This window comes from Pelmatolapia mariae, linkage group LG6, assembly GCF_036321145.2.
Source record: "Pelmatolapia mariae isolate MD_Pm_ZW linkage group LG6, Pm_UMD_F_2, whole genome shotgun sequence".
Classification (NCBI taxonomy): Eukaryota; Metazoa; Chordata; class Actinopteri; order Cichliformes; family Cichlidae; genus Pelmatolapia; species Pelmatolapia mariae.
In genome coordinates this window covers 18,180,307-18,197,184 of record NC_086232.1, presented here as the reverse complement: position 1 = coordinate 18,197,184, position 16,878 = coordinate 18,180,307, and the positions used below count along the sequence as shown (strand labels likewise).

Sequence of the window (16,878 nt, the reverse complement as noted above, 5' to 3'; positions counted from 1 at the left end):
TTGGGTACAAAACACTGTATTTAGCTTCGTTTTCGTTCCTTTCGTACCTTCTGCGGTTTGAAGTCATACTTTACACAGTGCTGGAATCCTTTCCCCTTCGATTTTAATGAGGTCACTATCAAACAGCCGCCCACAAAGTGTGCCGAGTAACCCATGCCTTTGCTGGTACGGAAACTGAAACAAAATGAAGGGGAAATACAAACATGTAACTTTACTTTGGAAATGATGCCGCACAGTTTCATACTAACTACTGTACCTTTAGTGGCAGTGTGAATTACAGTTTAAAAAAAAACATTAAAAAAAACATTTTCAAGGGAATTTTTAAAGCATAAAAAACAATCATTTCTGAACCTCACTAAGTCTTCCCATCCTTCTCAGTGTCCCAGAGAGATGGGGCCCCTTCATGTGATTTCGTGAATATCTCTCTTGTTAAAAGGGCACCAGACTGAAGGGGGAGTTTTTATTAAGGATTCTCTCAAACAGCTCGTTGGCTGCCCGGTTTGCTTACCATTTTCACAGCGGCTTAAGCAGACCCCTGCTGAATAAATGAGATTTTGGCAGAAATGAATGTTGGTTGAAAATAAAATGTTCAGAGGGTTTGTTTTACTTGTTCCTCAGAGATTAAACAAAGTATGAAGACACAGGGGGAAAAAAACAACCTTTGAGGCTGGAGGGAGTGGGTTTCAAAATAAATCATCTTGGTCGGGAAAATTGACACGCTCACCTTTCGTGCAGTTTTCTTTGTGTCTAAACTATGTCCTAAAGGCGAAGTTGGCACTCCTGCATTCCATTTGTGCCACGTTCAAACAAAATTAACATTTAAATGGCAAAGAGCAAAGGTTTATGTTCACTCCTTAATGTTTCGAAAATTCTTGTGTACCTACCAGTACAGGTAAGGCTTGTCTTTGTCTACATTGATGTTGTTGAGTGGATCCATGCGGATCCACGTGTGGAATGTAAACCCATTCTGATATGGCCATTTTGCTATGGGGGGCAGAGCTATTGCCTGTTATGGGAAAACAAACAGAAGAAAAAACAAAAAGCATCAGACACTGTGATGTAGGATCCCGGCCAACTGTGGAATGAAATGAGCCTTCAAATATTAACTAACACTGTTCGGTAGTGCAGTAGGTCAGTCTGAAACCCCACAAAAACAAAACAAAAGTGAAGAACAGCTGGAAAACATTTACTCTAAATCACATTCCTGTCTTACTGTTTCATTAGCAGAGGTATGTGCACTGTACACAGCACACTGTAGAAAAGCACAGACACGTAATAGCAGCATTTAGGTGAAAAAGAAAAAATTAAACCACAGCTCACAAGGCAGCGTGCTGCATCTGTACATGTGTCATCATCTCAGCAGAGGGTTACACACAAAAGCAGGAAACCACACACAAACATGCAGTATGTTAAAGGTGTGAATAGACTAATGAAGTACCGAGGAACAGATTTAAACACATCTATGTGCATTAGACATAATGAAAGGTTCATTTAGCTTCATGTTTTAATGCTCCTTTTGCCCTTTAGCCTGCGTCCATGTATTTAAAGACACTGATTATAAGGCATTTAGCTCCAAAGTTTAGTAGCGATTATCAATCGAAGAACAACTGTGACGTATTCAAATATGAGAGAGAAAAAAACTCCCAAGGTGATCACATTGACGTGCCACAAAATATCTTGTGGCAGGAAGAGGGGGGAAAAAAACAGCAATGCAATTTTTCATGTATGTGGTAAGGATGCAAAAAGCAATGTTTTTATAAACAATGCTTTTGTAAAGTTTCAGTGTAATAGAAACTAAAGCTGGAGAGTGCCACTCACAGCCAAAGTAGATTATAATAATTAGGCAGATAACTGACTAGATTCAGTTCATGATTTGTTTTTTCTTTTTTCAAGTCTGTTAATTTTTCTGTAGCTGTCACAATCGATAATCCTGTAATATGCACCAAGGGTGTGTTATGATGTGTCATTTTTAAAATAAAAACCTACTAAAAGATGTTAAGCAGAGACAAATAAGGCACCGTGCAGCCTGCCTTTCCATGATACAAACGGCAAAACGAGGAGGGGGAGACTTCCACTAAACTAATGTGCAGCCAAGTTACAAACGGTATTTGAATATTTCAAAGCTCATTATGCATGACCTTTGCTTCATTAATGCATTTCATGCAAACATCAGAAAGCATGGTACTAGCATCAAACTGCATGAGATTATACTCCAACATTACTACACACTTCACAAGTTTTAGCAGGAATGAATTAGCTTTGGAGCCTGACGCTTAATAGCAGATCAGAAAATATATAATATAAAAAAATATAAGTTGTATGAAAAATAAAAAGCATGTGTAAATGCAGTCAATAAGAGAAAAATTACACACAAGACTGAACAGTTGGCTTAATGGAAAACAGGTGAAAAAGCAAAGATCAGAAGTCCTTCATTTTATCCCAACACTGGTGTAAAATATTTCTCAATGGTGGTGGGAAAAAAAGTGCACTCATTGTTCCTAAATTCCACTTGAACACTTCTCATGCATTATATTCCTCCTTGGAGGCTTTTCTTGTTTTTTTTTTCCTCTTGTTTCTGTGTTTACCATTAAACTCAGTTAAGTCCATGATTTCACATCTTTAATCATTAATTTAGTGTTTCATATAAAAGCCACTGATAGTGCACACGGGCAAAACTACAAACATTACATCTTTGTCCAAAAAAAAAAAAAAATTATGGTCCTAACTGTATTGCGTTTACAGTTGTGGCATTATATACTCACAGCTGCATTTTTTCCTGGAAAGCTGAAGAAGGAGTCGGGGCCGCTCCTGTGAGCCATGTACTTTAGCACTGACAAAAGCTTCACTGCGTGACGAGGCTGAGGAGAAAACACAGACACATGGGTGTTACTTAAGGCAGCTGATATACTATCAATGTTCAAACAAGCATACACAGACAAATATGCACACACTGGTTTTAAACCTGCTCTTCACACATGCAGGCTCCTTCTGCTTGTTCTAAATCTAACTCAAAAACTGCAAAGACTGACATCCTGAGAGATTTCCTCATATTTTCTCAACCCGGTGCACGGCACGGTACGCCTATTTAAAATACACTATATCGCTAAGAGTATTCACTCACCCATCCAAATCACTGAATTCAGGTGTTACAATCCCAGAAACTCAGCCACAAAGTAGCAGGCCACATAAAATCACTGAGTGGGGTCAGCAGATGCTGAGGTGCAGATAATGACAACTTTTTGCAGAGTCAATCACTACTGACCTCCAAATTTCATGTGGCCTTCAGATGAGCTCAAGAACAGCCTGCAGAGAGTTTCATGGAATAGGTTTCCACGGGCAAGCAGCTGAATCCAAACCTTACAGCATCAAGAGCAATGCAAAGTGTCAGGTGTCGGATGCAGCAGTGTAAAGTAGGGTGCCACTGGACTCTAGAGGAGTGACGAATCACCTTTCTCTGTCTGGCAATCCAATGGATGAATCTGGGTTTGGTGGTTGAAAGGAGAACGGTACTTGTCTGACTATACTGTGCAAAGTGTAAAGTTTGGTGGAGGGGATTATTTTGTGAGGGTGTTCTTCAGGAGTTAGGCTCGGCCCCTTAGTTCCAGTGAAGGGAACTCTTAATGCTTCAGGGTACCAAGATATTTTGGACAATTTTATACTCCCAGTTTGGGGATGACCCCTTCTGTACCAAGATGACTACGCACCAGTGCATAAAGCAAGGCCCATAAAGACATGGATGAGCGAGTTTGGTGTGGAAGAACTTGCACAGAGTCCTAACCTCAACCTGATAGAACACCTTTGGGACAAAAAAAATAAAAATAAAAGAGCTGAGACTGCAAGGCTGGTGTTCTTGTCCAAAGTAAGTGTCTGACATCACAAATGCACTTCTAAAAGAACGGTCAGAATTTCCCATAAATCCTCTTAAACCTCATGGAAAACCCTCGGAGAAGAGTTGAAGCTGTTATAGCTGCAAAGGGTGGACCGACATCATATTAAATCCTATGGATTAAGAATGTTGCCTCACTCAAGTTCATGTGCGCATGAGACGAGTGAATACTTTTGGCAATATAGTCTGTGTTGTATAAATACAAATATGACTGAGTGTTTTTACAAAAGGAAAAGAAAAGAAAGTCATGTTTTACTAGCACAACACAAGCTCCCATGGTCTATCCGGCTCCAGATATTCATAAGGGAAAAAAATGGAGCAGTAGCAAAAGCTGCTTGACAGGGGGAAGTGTGAGGTGAAATTTACAGGCATAAAATCAACTTGGCCCATTTCCTTCACTTGATTAGTGTCAGTGATCAATGGGTTACTCTTCTTCTCTTCCTCGCTTCATCTGTCATCCCTTCTGTGCTACCGATTCTCCCTGGATGAAGCAACTTATCTTCTGTACATGTATCATAAATCTTAATTTCATTGTGGGTATACCTGTGTGCAGCTGCTCAAACAGGATTTATTGTAGAAAATCTTCTCCAACTGTGTAAATACTAAATAATAAGTGTGTTGGCTCGCACGGTCATGATGTGAAAAAAAGCAACCTAAATTTGGACTGTGTGTGTACTCTCAAGAAGCAGCTAATATCAATAATCTAGAGGTGCAAAGACCAGTGAACAGGAGTCATCTGGTTTCACGTGATCTATATTTTCTGTGTGATGAGGGCATTGCCTGTGGGATGGCAGCAGTTTAGGTGTTGCTAGAACATTGCTCATGCGGGCCCCAGACAACCAAGACAGATCACCGTGGCGAGCCTCTGACTCACCCACTGGCCTCGCTCCCCTTGCAGCTTGCTGAAGAAAAGCTTCAGCTCTTTAACTGTGATGCTGTAGCTGGCAAGTACACCCAGCATGTCCACCAGCAGGTCTGCAAGGACAAACGTACACAAAGAGGACAGAAAAACACAGGCGTTAAACATGGCAGGTTAAAAACAGGCTGACAAGATATAATACAACCTTATTTCCAAAACAGTTCAGCAAATGTGCAAAATGTAATAAATAAATAAATAAATGCAGTGATTTCCAAGTCTCACACTCACATGTTATTCGCAATAGGACATAGAAATCTTATCAAGTGTTTGGACTGAGATGTTGAACTAAATCCTATATCAGACAAGAATAAGGCATTCCTCTTCCAAACGTCCTGCAGCTAGAGTCCTCAGTTCCCACACGTTTACAAACTACTGTTAAAAGAAAAGGGGATGCTACACAGTGGTAAACATGATCTTGTTCCAACTTTTTTGAGACATGTTGCTGCCATCAAATCCAAAATCACCTCATTTTTGTCTTAACATGATACATTTTCTGAGTTTAAACAATCCATGTTCTCTTCTAAATAAAATATGGTTTTCTTATATTTGCAGTTCATTGCATTCCGTTTTACTGTACATTTTACACAGCATCCTAGCTGTTTTGGAAGTATTACAGTAATACTACCAAATTATTACTGTATTATTAGCATTACAGTAAGAATTAAAGTGTAGCGAACGCTTCGAGCAGCTAAGTAACTAAAAATGGAGACCTAAAATAGACAGGATGCTCCAGGAGAGTCCCAGCTTCTGCGCAGTCTCTTATTAGTCATTATTGATAATGAGCCTAGTGACAGATAAGACTAGTGTGCATTTTACGGAAGTTAACTGTTTAATATGATTCACTTCTTCCAGCATAAAGATGAATGGCAGTAACATCTGGAGGACTTTTTCTACATAATATTAAAGTCTTGCTGTTCAATTCTGTACTACATGGTTTCACTTTGGTTTTTAGTAAAGGGGATTGCAGATCTCTTTAACTTAACTAATACTGCATTCACACTAAAGTAAATGTTATTATAATCATTACTTTTAGCTGCCTAGTTACTACTGGGCTATATCACCCTTGCTTGACTGCATACATGCTCCAGGCCAGAGCTGTTCTAGCTGGCAAAAGTTCACTGAACCATACACTGCAGGACTAATTCATATTAATTTCCAGATGGGCATCAGACAAATTAGACTTAGACTTAAGGAGGCTGTGCAGGACAACTGAATCCTCACTCAGCATAATATGTCAGTGTATGCAACACTGGAGGATGAAATTATGATATTTTGGACAAAAAACTGTAATGGTCAATTCACACATGGAGTTGGAATTTGTCATTTAGCCAGCTCTCCTTAATTACAGAGGTTAAAGTAAAGGCTTAGCAACAAAACATCTCTTCTCCAGATGGGGAAGATTCATTGTTTTGTTAAGCAAACATCTGTAGCTTTTGCAGCTGAATAGCATGCTGCAACTGCTACACAAGCCAATTGCCTTTAACCTTTAAAAACTCATGGAAAGACAAAGACTTGTTTCAATGAAGGACTGTTTTCAGCACCTGCTATCATGCTGTCAATGGTGGATATACGCTGGAGCACAAGCTCAATGAGGCCCACTTCAGTACACGCCTGCAGGTTGCGGACACTCTTCTTGAGGATGGCGGTGAAAATGCTCCAGATCTCAGCCTGACAGTTGGGCTCACACTTGTCCAACAGCTCGACCATGCACACAATGCTCTCCGGTTCCTGGATGATGAAGTTCATCTCCAGGTCAAACTGGCCGCCGACCAGCTGGAAGAGAGAGAGAAAAACAAGTGAGGGTGGATGAGGAGGAGAGAGTTCCTTCCTTTTCTTTCATAAGCAGACAACAGAAAAATTCCTAAGTGTGGGTCCACACTCCTAAACAGATCATTAGTCAGGCATAAGAGATTACGCCAGAGGATTAAAGGTCAACAGAGAATCTCTGTAAATCTGTAGTGTCTACAGCTAACCTTCTGACTCTGCAATTATTCAAGAGCAAAAACTATTGACCTAGTAATAGTTTGTTAATGAACTTCGGTTCTGGAAATGCCAAAATGCTAAGAGCATTGTGGTGTGTGTCTGTGCATCATAGTGATACTGCATCAATACACACAGACACACACACAATCGACATTTTCTGAAATAAATTCAAATAATCTGGGAATACTAGGAGGCTCACCTCATGCACTACCATCCTGAGCTAATGTTAGGTGGGCTAACTTACTTTAAATCAACTCAACCCAAAAAACTATCCAACACTAGACACAGTTGGCTTGATAACACTACCTACTAATTCAGAGCAAGCTAAGGGCTGAGTCACATGGGTAAAAATAGGATTTATGTATGTAGACAGCAACAGATATGTGATTTTTGATGATTTATTAGAAACAGATTGCATAGGATTGCCAACTTCACCCCATTCAATTGCAGACTAATAACAGAGTACTCTGTATTACGGCAACATTTATGGCAGGTTTTAGTCTCAGTTTTGGCATCACGGATCATCTCATTTTGCAGCACAAAAAACAAAAAACATAAAAGCCAACTTGGACAAAAGTTCATTTTAAAGGGTTTAAAAATGTCAGAAATAGTTGCGCTTAACTTTGCAAACTGCAAATTATGTCCTCAGAGTGAAAAGCATGTTTAGAGGTCTTCTGTTCCTGTAGGTCGTCCTGAAATACTAACAGCATCCGACATAGCCTGGCAGACACAAACTTGGGCTGAGATTAATTTCCCGTTCTGATCAAGTTCAAGAGAAACAATAGCATTCATATAAACCACATCCTGCCATCTATGCACAGCTTTCTACACAACATAACACACAACCCCAAGCTCTATTCTTTTCTCCATGAAAGAAACTAATTACAGTATTAGTCAGCCTCAGCAGCGATCTCCAGCTAACGCTTATTCAGGCGGTGGTGAGGTAGATTGCTTGTCTTATTGCAAAGAAATAATGTTCTTTGTGTCCAGGGAAAAAAATGTACGAGCCATAAATGTCATGATTTGTCACTTCTTAATAGTTGTGATGACATTTTTATTATTGAACCCTGCCTAATAGAAAAAGATAAAGAAAATAACAACACGGATGTCAAATTAATAATGCGAGGAAGGCTGTCATGTTTAGAATCAAGGAGGTGTGACTAGACAAAAACAAAAAGATTGTCGTACCACCATTAGACTAGCTCAGTGTGAAAACAGTGTGATTTGGTGCAGGGATCAGAAACTGTCCCATTAAAATGAGAGAGGGGAGATTTACTCTGCAAATGTGTATCTGAGCAGAAGATAGAGGAGGAGGGGTAACACAGCTGCCCCTGCTGCTGCTGCAATATCTTTAAAGATGTGGAATAAATAATAGCGCTGAGATGAAGCTCTCCCATCGTCCTTTTGCCCTCCCCTCACATATAATCCATTTATTCTTTATGTCACCATTAAGCCTGGGATGATATCCTTTACCTTTTGACAGAATCAGATACACGATGCATTTTTCCTATCATCCCTTTGCACACAGCCTCAGATGAAACATAATGTAAAAAATATGTTTTGGTACTAACATATTGTTCCAAAATTCACAACTACTGCAAATGCAAACAACTTTGTATCTAAACATATGGCTTTTGTCAAAAAACACTTGTAACTTTTAACACATAAATAAACTGTAGAAAATAGTTATTTTATCACTATATATCATATTTATATGAATATTATTTTACAAAGAAAACATAAACCAGAACATCAGTGATGGAGTCGCTCATCTGACTCACAATTCATCATCATTTACTGGTTGCTGCACGAAAAAAAAAAAAAAAGACAACCATGGCCTTAAAATTAAGCTCGCTTTGGCTGAAGACTCATTAAGTGATCACACATTTATCCTTTTTTATAAATCAACACCACAAACCAAATTTTATTATTCAGTTTTAATTAGTTACATTCAAATGTCTCAAAGCCTCGAGATAGTTTTAGCTCGCTATGTCCATGGACAGACATAAAATAAAGGTAACAACATATTTTTACCACATATGGATTATTCACACCTTTCATCAGGCAAACAGCTAAAAGATAATAAATCATCAGAGTTCAGTCTACAAGTATGAATGCAGTACAACTAAACTTTCTATGCATCTGTTCAAATGAATACCAAGCTACCTCTTATTGAAACAAATGGAAGAAAGTGTGGACAAAATGACCAGCATCTCTTCCGTTTCCTTTTTAAAAATCATAAATCGTGCACACCTTTTCTAACTTGGTGGATGCCCATATGTACCTTCTTGTCATATAAACAACTGATTTATGAGCATCACATTGTAAGCTAGTCATCCATCCAGTAGAGTCAACTGACCAACAGATGACAAGAGTGGAAGCACAAGGATGGAGACCACACTGCAGCTGCACACTCTTGAAGCTAACAGGGTTGCTTTTAAATCAGATTTTCCACTTCCTATAATCAGAAAGGTGTCCAAGTCCAAGAAGACATAAGCAATTACAATAAGTGGTTGTGTGGAAGTGCCCCCATCTCCTCGACAAAGAGGAGTCCCCTTGTGGTCCTAATACTAAAATTAAAGTGAAACGATTCTGTAGACAGATAAAAATTACTGGGCTGATGTTGACTACAAAAGTGCATTTTTCTGCTTTTGTTGTGTGAAAACAAACATCTTGTTTGTCTACCAGGAAATGTTTATGATGTTTACAATATTTAAACTCCCTAAAACATTCAAACCAATGATTTACATTGTTCTTTCTGGGGAACAGGTAAAAAGTTGGCATAGCCTGAACTTCCTTTTTAGTCAGAAGCTACCATAATCGCCAGTGTCTTTTGGAAGCTAGACACCAGATCCCTGGCTGGGTAACCTAGCCTGGCTGTACTCCCCTGAGGCCTGCCTGAATTAATCATGGCTGAGCAGCCAAGCAGCCACTGGGCTGTAACACAAAGCACAAACAGGCTGCTCTGGTCTCCATGGAGAACAACACCGGAGGAGAGCTGTTCTAAATGTTACACAGAACCAGTGTTCGTATGTCAGATCCAAGATGATTATGAATTTCAATAAAACTGATGGCTGACTATCAAAAAAAGGATATCAGGATTAGCAGAAATCAGAATTGTAAAAGTCTAAAAGTTAATAGTTCTGTAAATGTTTCCTTTCATCTGTTTAATATATTTTCAAACTCTATCAATATTCTTTTCCTATTGTAGAAAAATCATTTTCTATCATAAATGCCACTTTTTTAAAATGCAGAATATCACCTTAAACTAATAAAAATTACCAAAATATAAAAGGAAGAAGAGGTCAGCATATAAAAATCTTCCAAAGGGGAGACTCATCACAACCTCCTACTGACCCTTACTGCAAATAAAGACGATACATATGGGTCAGAAAATGCATTACATTTACTGGTTCTTGATTTCGCAATCTTTTCACAATCACTTTAAATTCAGTTAGCAAGAAATTGAGACTGAGACTGAAGGCTGAAGCTTCACTGAGCCTGAGGTCTGAGCTAAACAAAACAAATTTGTGAATCATTACAGGCAGCCATGTGATGCTGACGATGAGAAAAAGCAACAAATGATGACCATTTTGTACCACAGGGGAGGAAATTACCCGGCTAAAAGTAATAGGCACAAACAGTGATGTTGCCAAGTCATAGCTGCAGGGTGACGAGCCCCTCCATTGTGTCTGTGCATGACTATATCCATGCTCGTGTTAATCCTTTATTTCTTGTGAAAGTTCAATTAAATTCTATGACTGAAAATGTTTGAATATAAAAAGCGTTGCATGGCTAAGATCAGAGAAAACAGAAAAAAAAAAAGTCCCAGACATTTATATGCTCATATCTAGCATCTCTGTAGATTGTCAGAGGGCTTGCATCCAGCTTTGAATTGCTTTGAACTGTCAGAACACGCACGCCCCATCTATCACTTGTTATTATCTGCCAGTTTTGATGCATAAGCTCTTAAGGACAAGCCTAGAGAGAGAGACCTGATCGGTATGACATTTGATTGATTCCACTGTGCAGCTAGCAGTCTAAGTACGTCCCTAAATCTCATGTGTTGCAATACCTCACTACCGGAAAAAAAAACATGTAAATGACTCAAGGCCAAGTTCAATTTGTCCTCTACAAGAGCACTAAATGCCAGATTGTTTTCAATCCACTTTAATGTAAATCAAGTCCAAATAAATAAATAAATAAATAAAATACTCAAATGGGTTGTCAAGAATGACCACACACACACACACACACACACACACACACACACACACGGCCTACTTTTTCAACAGCTCTCTTAAGTGGGTCTATTTTAACAAGCTATCTTGTCAAACCAAATGTAGTTTAGCTTATTCTTCCATGAGAGCCCCCCACTGCATGACCCAAAACAAAGCATCTATCAAAGTGACCCGAAACATGATTCGTGATATGACAACATCTTATAATCCGGCGCTCTTCACTGCTGATAAACACTCACATTTCAAACATATTGATGTGAGATGTTGAAATAGCTCCAGCAGATAAGGAGGTCAACCAAATAATCTGTCCCACTCAAATCCCTCTAGTGCTAGCAGTGATACGGTGGAATGGGCTTCTGATGGAGGAGATGAGGCGAAATAGTGAGCCGAGGTCTTTGAAGGGGCTTGTGATACAAATTTTGGACACAGCAAATTTTAATTAATGTTATCAAGCCCTGTGACCTATAACTCTTCCAGCTTGCTTAAAAAAAACAAAAACAAACGTGCATTGACGTGTCCCTAAAATAAGACACATCAAGTGCAAATGTATCAACAATTATGCAAGGTAATACAGATGCTGGTTAATTTTTTTTTTTTTTATGTAATGGCATGCACCATCACTTTAGCAATGAATTAAATCTGTTGAGTGATGATCTCTGCTCTGAACAAAAAGTGAAAGCAGCCAACCATCTGAACATTTGTGTGCAACCAAGTCAAAACCAAATGTTGGTAACCACTTCATCACGCAAATGTTGGTCATATTAATTCACCAGCTGTTTGTCAGCTAGAAATAGAAAATGAAGAAATACACAACCCAGCCACTTTATTAGGTACACCGCGGAAGGACTGGATTGGACGCACTTTTAGCTTCATGACAGGTTCAACAAGGTGCTTTTGCTCCATAGTGACACGATAGCATCACACAACTGCTATAGATTTGTCAGTTAGACATCCATAGTGTCAATCTCTTGTTCCACCATATCCCAAAGGTGTTCTATTGAATACAGCTCTGCAGACTGTGGAGTACAATGAACTTGCTTTCATGTTCAATTAAGCAGTTTAATATTAGCTGAGCTTTGTGACATGGTGTATTATCCTGGCGGAAGCAGCCATCAGAAGATGAGTACCCTGGGGATAAGTAGATGAACAGCAACAATACTCAAGTAGGCTGTGGTGTTTAAACAATTGGTAACAGTTGGTAATAAGGGCCTAAAGTTGCCAAGAAAACATCCCCCACACCATTATACCACCACCACCACCAGCCTGAACCATTGACACAAGGCAGGATGATCTAGTTATTGATGCCATTAATGCAAAACTCTGAGCCTACAATTTGAAATCAAGACTCATCAGAGCAGGCAATGTCTTCTATTGTCTAATTATGGTGAGACCATTCAAACCGTAGCCTCAGTTATTAGCTGACAGAAGTGACACCTGGTTTGACCATTCTCCTCTGACACAACATGGCCAACAATTTTAAATCAAGAGAACGGCTGTCACTGAATATTTTTCTCTAGACAACCTGTTGTCTGACAACTTCGAGAAGGTTGTCTGAGTAAATCCCACCAGTACCACCGGCACAAACAACCATGCCCTAATCAAAGTCATTCTGATGCTTGCTTTAAACTTCAGCAGCTCATCTTGACCGTGTCTACATGGCTAAATCAAACTAATAAAGTGGCCTGTGAGTGTATCTTGAAAGCAAAACCAGAGTTTGATGACAGCTGACAAAGTCACTGAATGTTATCATGTGGCATTTCAGATTATTGATAAGACCCAGCAAAAATCAGTTTTCTATAAAATCTAATTTTGCTGCTCAACATTCATAATCCAGGTGTCAGACATCAGACCCTCCACCCCCACAATCCTGAACTGGATAAATGGTTAAGAAAATTGATGTATGGATGGATGTTTACATTTATCTCCACTCATAATTATACTACAACACACCCAAGTAAAAATGCACTGAATGTTACTAGTTTCACCATGCTGTAATAAGGCTTGTTATTACAGCTTCAGTATTGGAAAAACTATTCACATACCACCCAATCAATATTCTGTGCATGAGCCTGCCACTTTGCATTTTCTAAAACAGAAGTGGAGAGCAAAGTGGTGAAAATTATGCACGCAATGACCATGAAAACGCCGGTCCAATGATCACAGTGCAACATAACCTTTTAAAGTGGCTCACTCCATTCATCTTGTATGACAATTTGTTTTTCAAAATGTAATACTGTTGAGCGCATCGTTTTCCCGAGCCACAATGCTACCTTCAATACCATATGAGACGAACATGATGAGAGGCAGAGTGGAGAGGGAGGAGGGAGATATTTTAATAGCTGTATTTCTAAGAATATCTTCAGAAGTGCAGTCTGCCAAGCTTTTGTTTTTAACAACGGCTGGCATTCATTTTTACACTACAATAGGCGTGATGATGTCTTGGCTGTAGTTTGATTAACACATGATTTCTTTTGTTGCATCATTTATTTATCTAAGAACAGATTTATACAACATGCAGATGGATAACGCACATGAACCTACAGAGTTTTTGGATTATTTCATGCAATCACACATCATTTATTTTTACTAAAACTATGTGCACACTGTGAAGGAATAAATGAAGCCGAAACCAAGACAAGAAAAGGGAACCCAAGCCTTAATTAGGACCTATACATCTCATTTAATAGATCGCAGATGAAATGTTGCTTTTACATCTTTTACCTGCCGAGATTGTAAGGGAATGTAAGGTGTGTGAAAGGTGGGTCCACAAAAAGCACATCAACATTCATGTATGAAACACTTTGTGCCATCGTCCTTTAAAAGATGCCAGAAAAGGTCTGATAAACTGCCCTCAATTCTCATCAAAATATACTACCTGCCTCGAAATAGCCTACATGGAGGGGCGTGACTATGATCTGTAGTAGCTCTTTTCCACATTTGTACAGAAAGATAAATATAAGCACTTCAGTGATACTGTGAAAAGCTGGATTTTGACCTTTTCTCCTATTCAGCAAATACTCGTACACATCACATGAGTTGGTGAGCTATTCAAGTCCCCTGTTTAATGCTTGCACTATCTGGCAATCGAGTTCAAGTTGCAGGGTGGCTGCTATTGTCAACAAAAGGAAAAGGCTTGTCAGGAAATAGTCCTCATTAGTAATCAGACTTCTTGGTTTGGAGCAATCTCTCAGTTTTCATGGACAACTCTGACCAACTAAACTCCTTTTGCCTCAGGAATAGATGTTCAACATCACAACAATAAAATCCTGCTTTGTACATCACATGACTTTTAGGGGGAACAATCCTTACATGGCTTCTGTTTGGAATGGGTTATTGAGCTTCATAAAACTAATTCTGGGGGATAGGTGTTCTCTGCTACTGTGATGTGACTTCCAAAATAGCAGACATGGAAAGAATGATTCGATCAAACAAAGAAAGTCAAAGTGTAGCAGCTTCGCCTGTGGTTTTAGTTTGAATAGTAGCCGCACAATAAGTTAAAAATAGAAGCTACAGGGGTGAAGAAGGAAAGAGATAAACATTAGTCATTACTGAGGAATTCCAGCCCGTTTTGATACATGGGGTGAAATCAGAATTTAAACACAAAGAAGCCTCCATTAATAAATCTCTTTAACGGAAAAGGTGGGCTGTAAAGGTTTCCTTATAAACAAAATACTGATTTTTTCCACATTCACTGAAGTACCAAAAGGTACCACACTTCATAGTCTGCATTTCTGGTATTGGATTTCCAATTTGTCATTGAAGTTATGTTTTTAGTCTGATCAATGTATAAGTGTCATAGAGTGTACTTTATTGTCCTTGAATAACAAAGCACACTTTTCCAATCACAGGGTTTTTGGGTTGTTGTTGTTGTTTTTTTGTTGTTTTTTTAAACACCTTCTTCAAATCTGTTTTTTATGAATGTGCCATCAAAATAAAATTAAAATTATATTTTCCAGCACTTTTGTACACAGATTGGGGAGCTTTGGAAACTTTACATTTTTGAGTACCTTTGTAAGTGGCAAATTGAAGGTTAACATAACATGTCAATTTAAGCCTAAGAGCTCATAGTCATAGTAGTACTGTTACCGTATTGCAGCCACATGCAAATTTGTACTCTGGTACAAAGTCATAATGACAGCAGCTTTAGTATTGTGCATTTTGCATTGTCATGTGAAAGAATATTAATGCAGCTTGATCCCAAACGCAAAGAATGGGCTATATGATCCATATCATTTCTGTATGACCTTTTTTTTAAAAAAAAAAACAACAAAAAAAAAAAAACAGATGCAAACAGATCCAGAATTCAAATTCTGTTCAAAAAGTTACTGGAAGGTTTTATCGCCGTTTGAAATCTGGGAAATCCCAAATGGGGAGGCAGGAAACCGTCTGCACCCTCCAGCATATCCCAACAAAGTTGCTCTACTCTAACCGGCTTCCTGTAGTTTCCTCTGCATATCATAAAATTCTAGTCAACAAAGACCCATGCATGAAGGCCACAGAAAATGGCACGATGCACATTTACCTGCAAGTAAATCATTACCCAAGTATGATTTAGTATTTCCATCCCGATGTAGAAGCACTCTTTTAGTATAGGAACCCAACAACTGTTTTGAAAGCCGTACTGTTTTCTAAACCTTAGTATGAAAAACAGTACTTTTTTGGAGTACTTTGTATTTGTATATGGTATTATGATTGAGAAGTAGTAAAGTAAACGTGAGTTGTGGGGATAAACGTTCAAAATCCTAAGTGGCAGCGTGGCCTTTAAAAGCAAGAGAGCTACATTCGTGTCAAGTCAACTCAAATGTATTTAAAAAACAAAAACAAAAACAAAAAAAGATTAAAATTACATTAAAAAAGTAGAACAACAGATGAAAAAAAAAATGTCTATCCATGTTCAATGTATAGACATTTGCCTCTGGGACTCCAAAGCTAACTGCTGAACCTTGATGACTTGAGTGCAGCTCAATAAAACAGTGATGTAAGATGTCAAACTGATAACCCCAGTGCGGTACCAGCATGAATACACTCGACCTTTTAACATTTATTTCAGTGGTTTGAGAGCAGGTGCTGCCTTTCCGATCGTCCTATAGACGTTTGATGGCATCGCTCGACGTCTCAACAGTCATCGTTTATGGGTTACTGCATCATTCTTCTGACATCTCAGAGAAAACTCTGTTTGATTTGGATTAAAGGCAGGATGACTAACTTCATATTCATTGCTGCCCTCTTCTTTTTCCAGCAATAGAGTGAGAAAAAAAAAGCAAAATTATTTACTCTTTAATTCTGGCAGAACTTCTGGGAAAGTCCACTCAGCCTTTCACCTAAATAAGTCGTTCAATAGAAGCTATGTGCACTCCACCTTTTCTAACAGTTTATAATACTACTCCCTGCCTACAGAGCCTAGAACATAAAGAAAACTAATCAAAAACCTAGACTTTATTTTCCAACATAGAACATGCAGTGATCATAGCTTCATAAAGGTTTTATATCTATCTAGAAAAAGAGAAACAAAATGCTGCAATGCCCCAAAATCCAGATCTCAACCAGCCTGAAATGCTGAACCTTAAAAGAGCTGTGCATCAACAAATGCCCACAAACCTCAATGAACCAAAGCAATGCTGTAAGGAAGAGTGGGCGAAAGTTCCTCCACACAGAAGGTCACACAGGAAGTTATTAATCAGATGCTGATAAATGTGCTTCTACAAGCTGTTGAATCATGGGGTGTACTTAGTTTTTGCCCCAATACGCTGCATCTGCATTTTGGTTTAGTTTGTTTTAAATCAATTATGACATGGCGTAATATGTCATGTGTTGTTCTTCTTCAAAAGTTGAATTTAGAAAACCTAGAA

At 38.7% G+C, this 16,878-nt stretch overlaps 1 protein-coding gene across 8 annotated transcripts in view; it reads right to left on the bottom strand.

Moving 5' to 3' along the window:
- Positions 1–16,878, bottom strand: part of lrba (LPS-responsive vesicle trafficking, beach and anchor containing) — a 178,403-nt gene that overhangs the window by 148,094 nt on the left and 13,431 nt on the right. For all 8 annotated transcript variants that reach the window (XM_063476071.1, XM_063476072.1, XM_063476075.1 and 5 more), the window contains exons 2-6: positions 6,347–6,578; positions 4,761–4,861; positions 2,763–2,858; positions 885–1,006; positions 48–174 (exon numbers count right to left, since the gene is read on the bottom strand). In XM_063476071.1, coding sequence (XP_063332141.1) covers positions 48–174; positions 885–1,006; positions 2,763–2,858; positions 4,761–4,861; positions 6,347–6,578 — 678 coding nt within the window. The remainder of the gene's footprint in view (positions 1–47; positions 175–884; positions 1,007–2,762; positions 2,859–4,760; positions 4,862–6,346; positions 6,579–16,878) is intronic.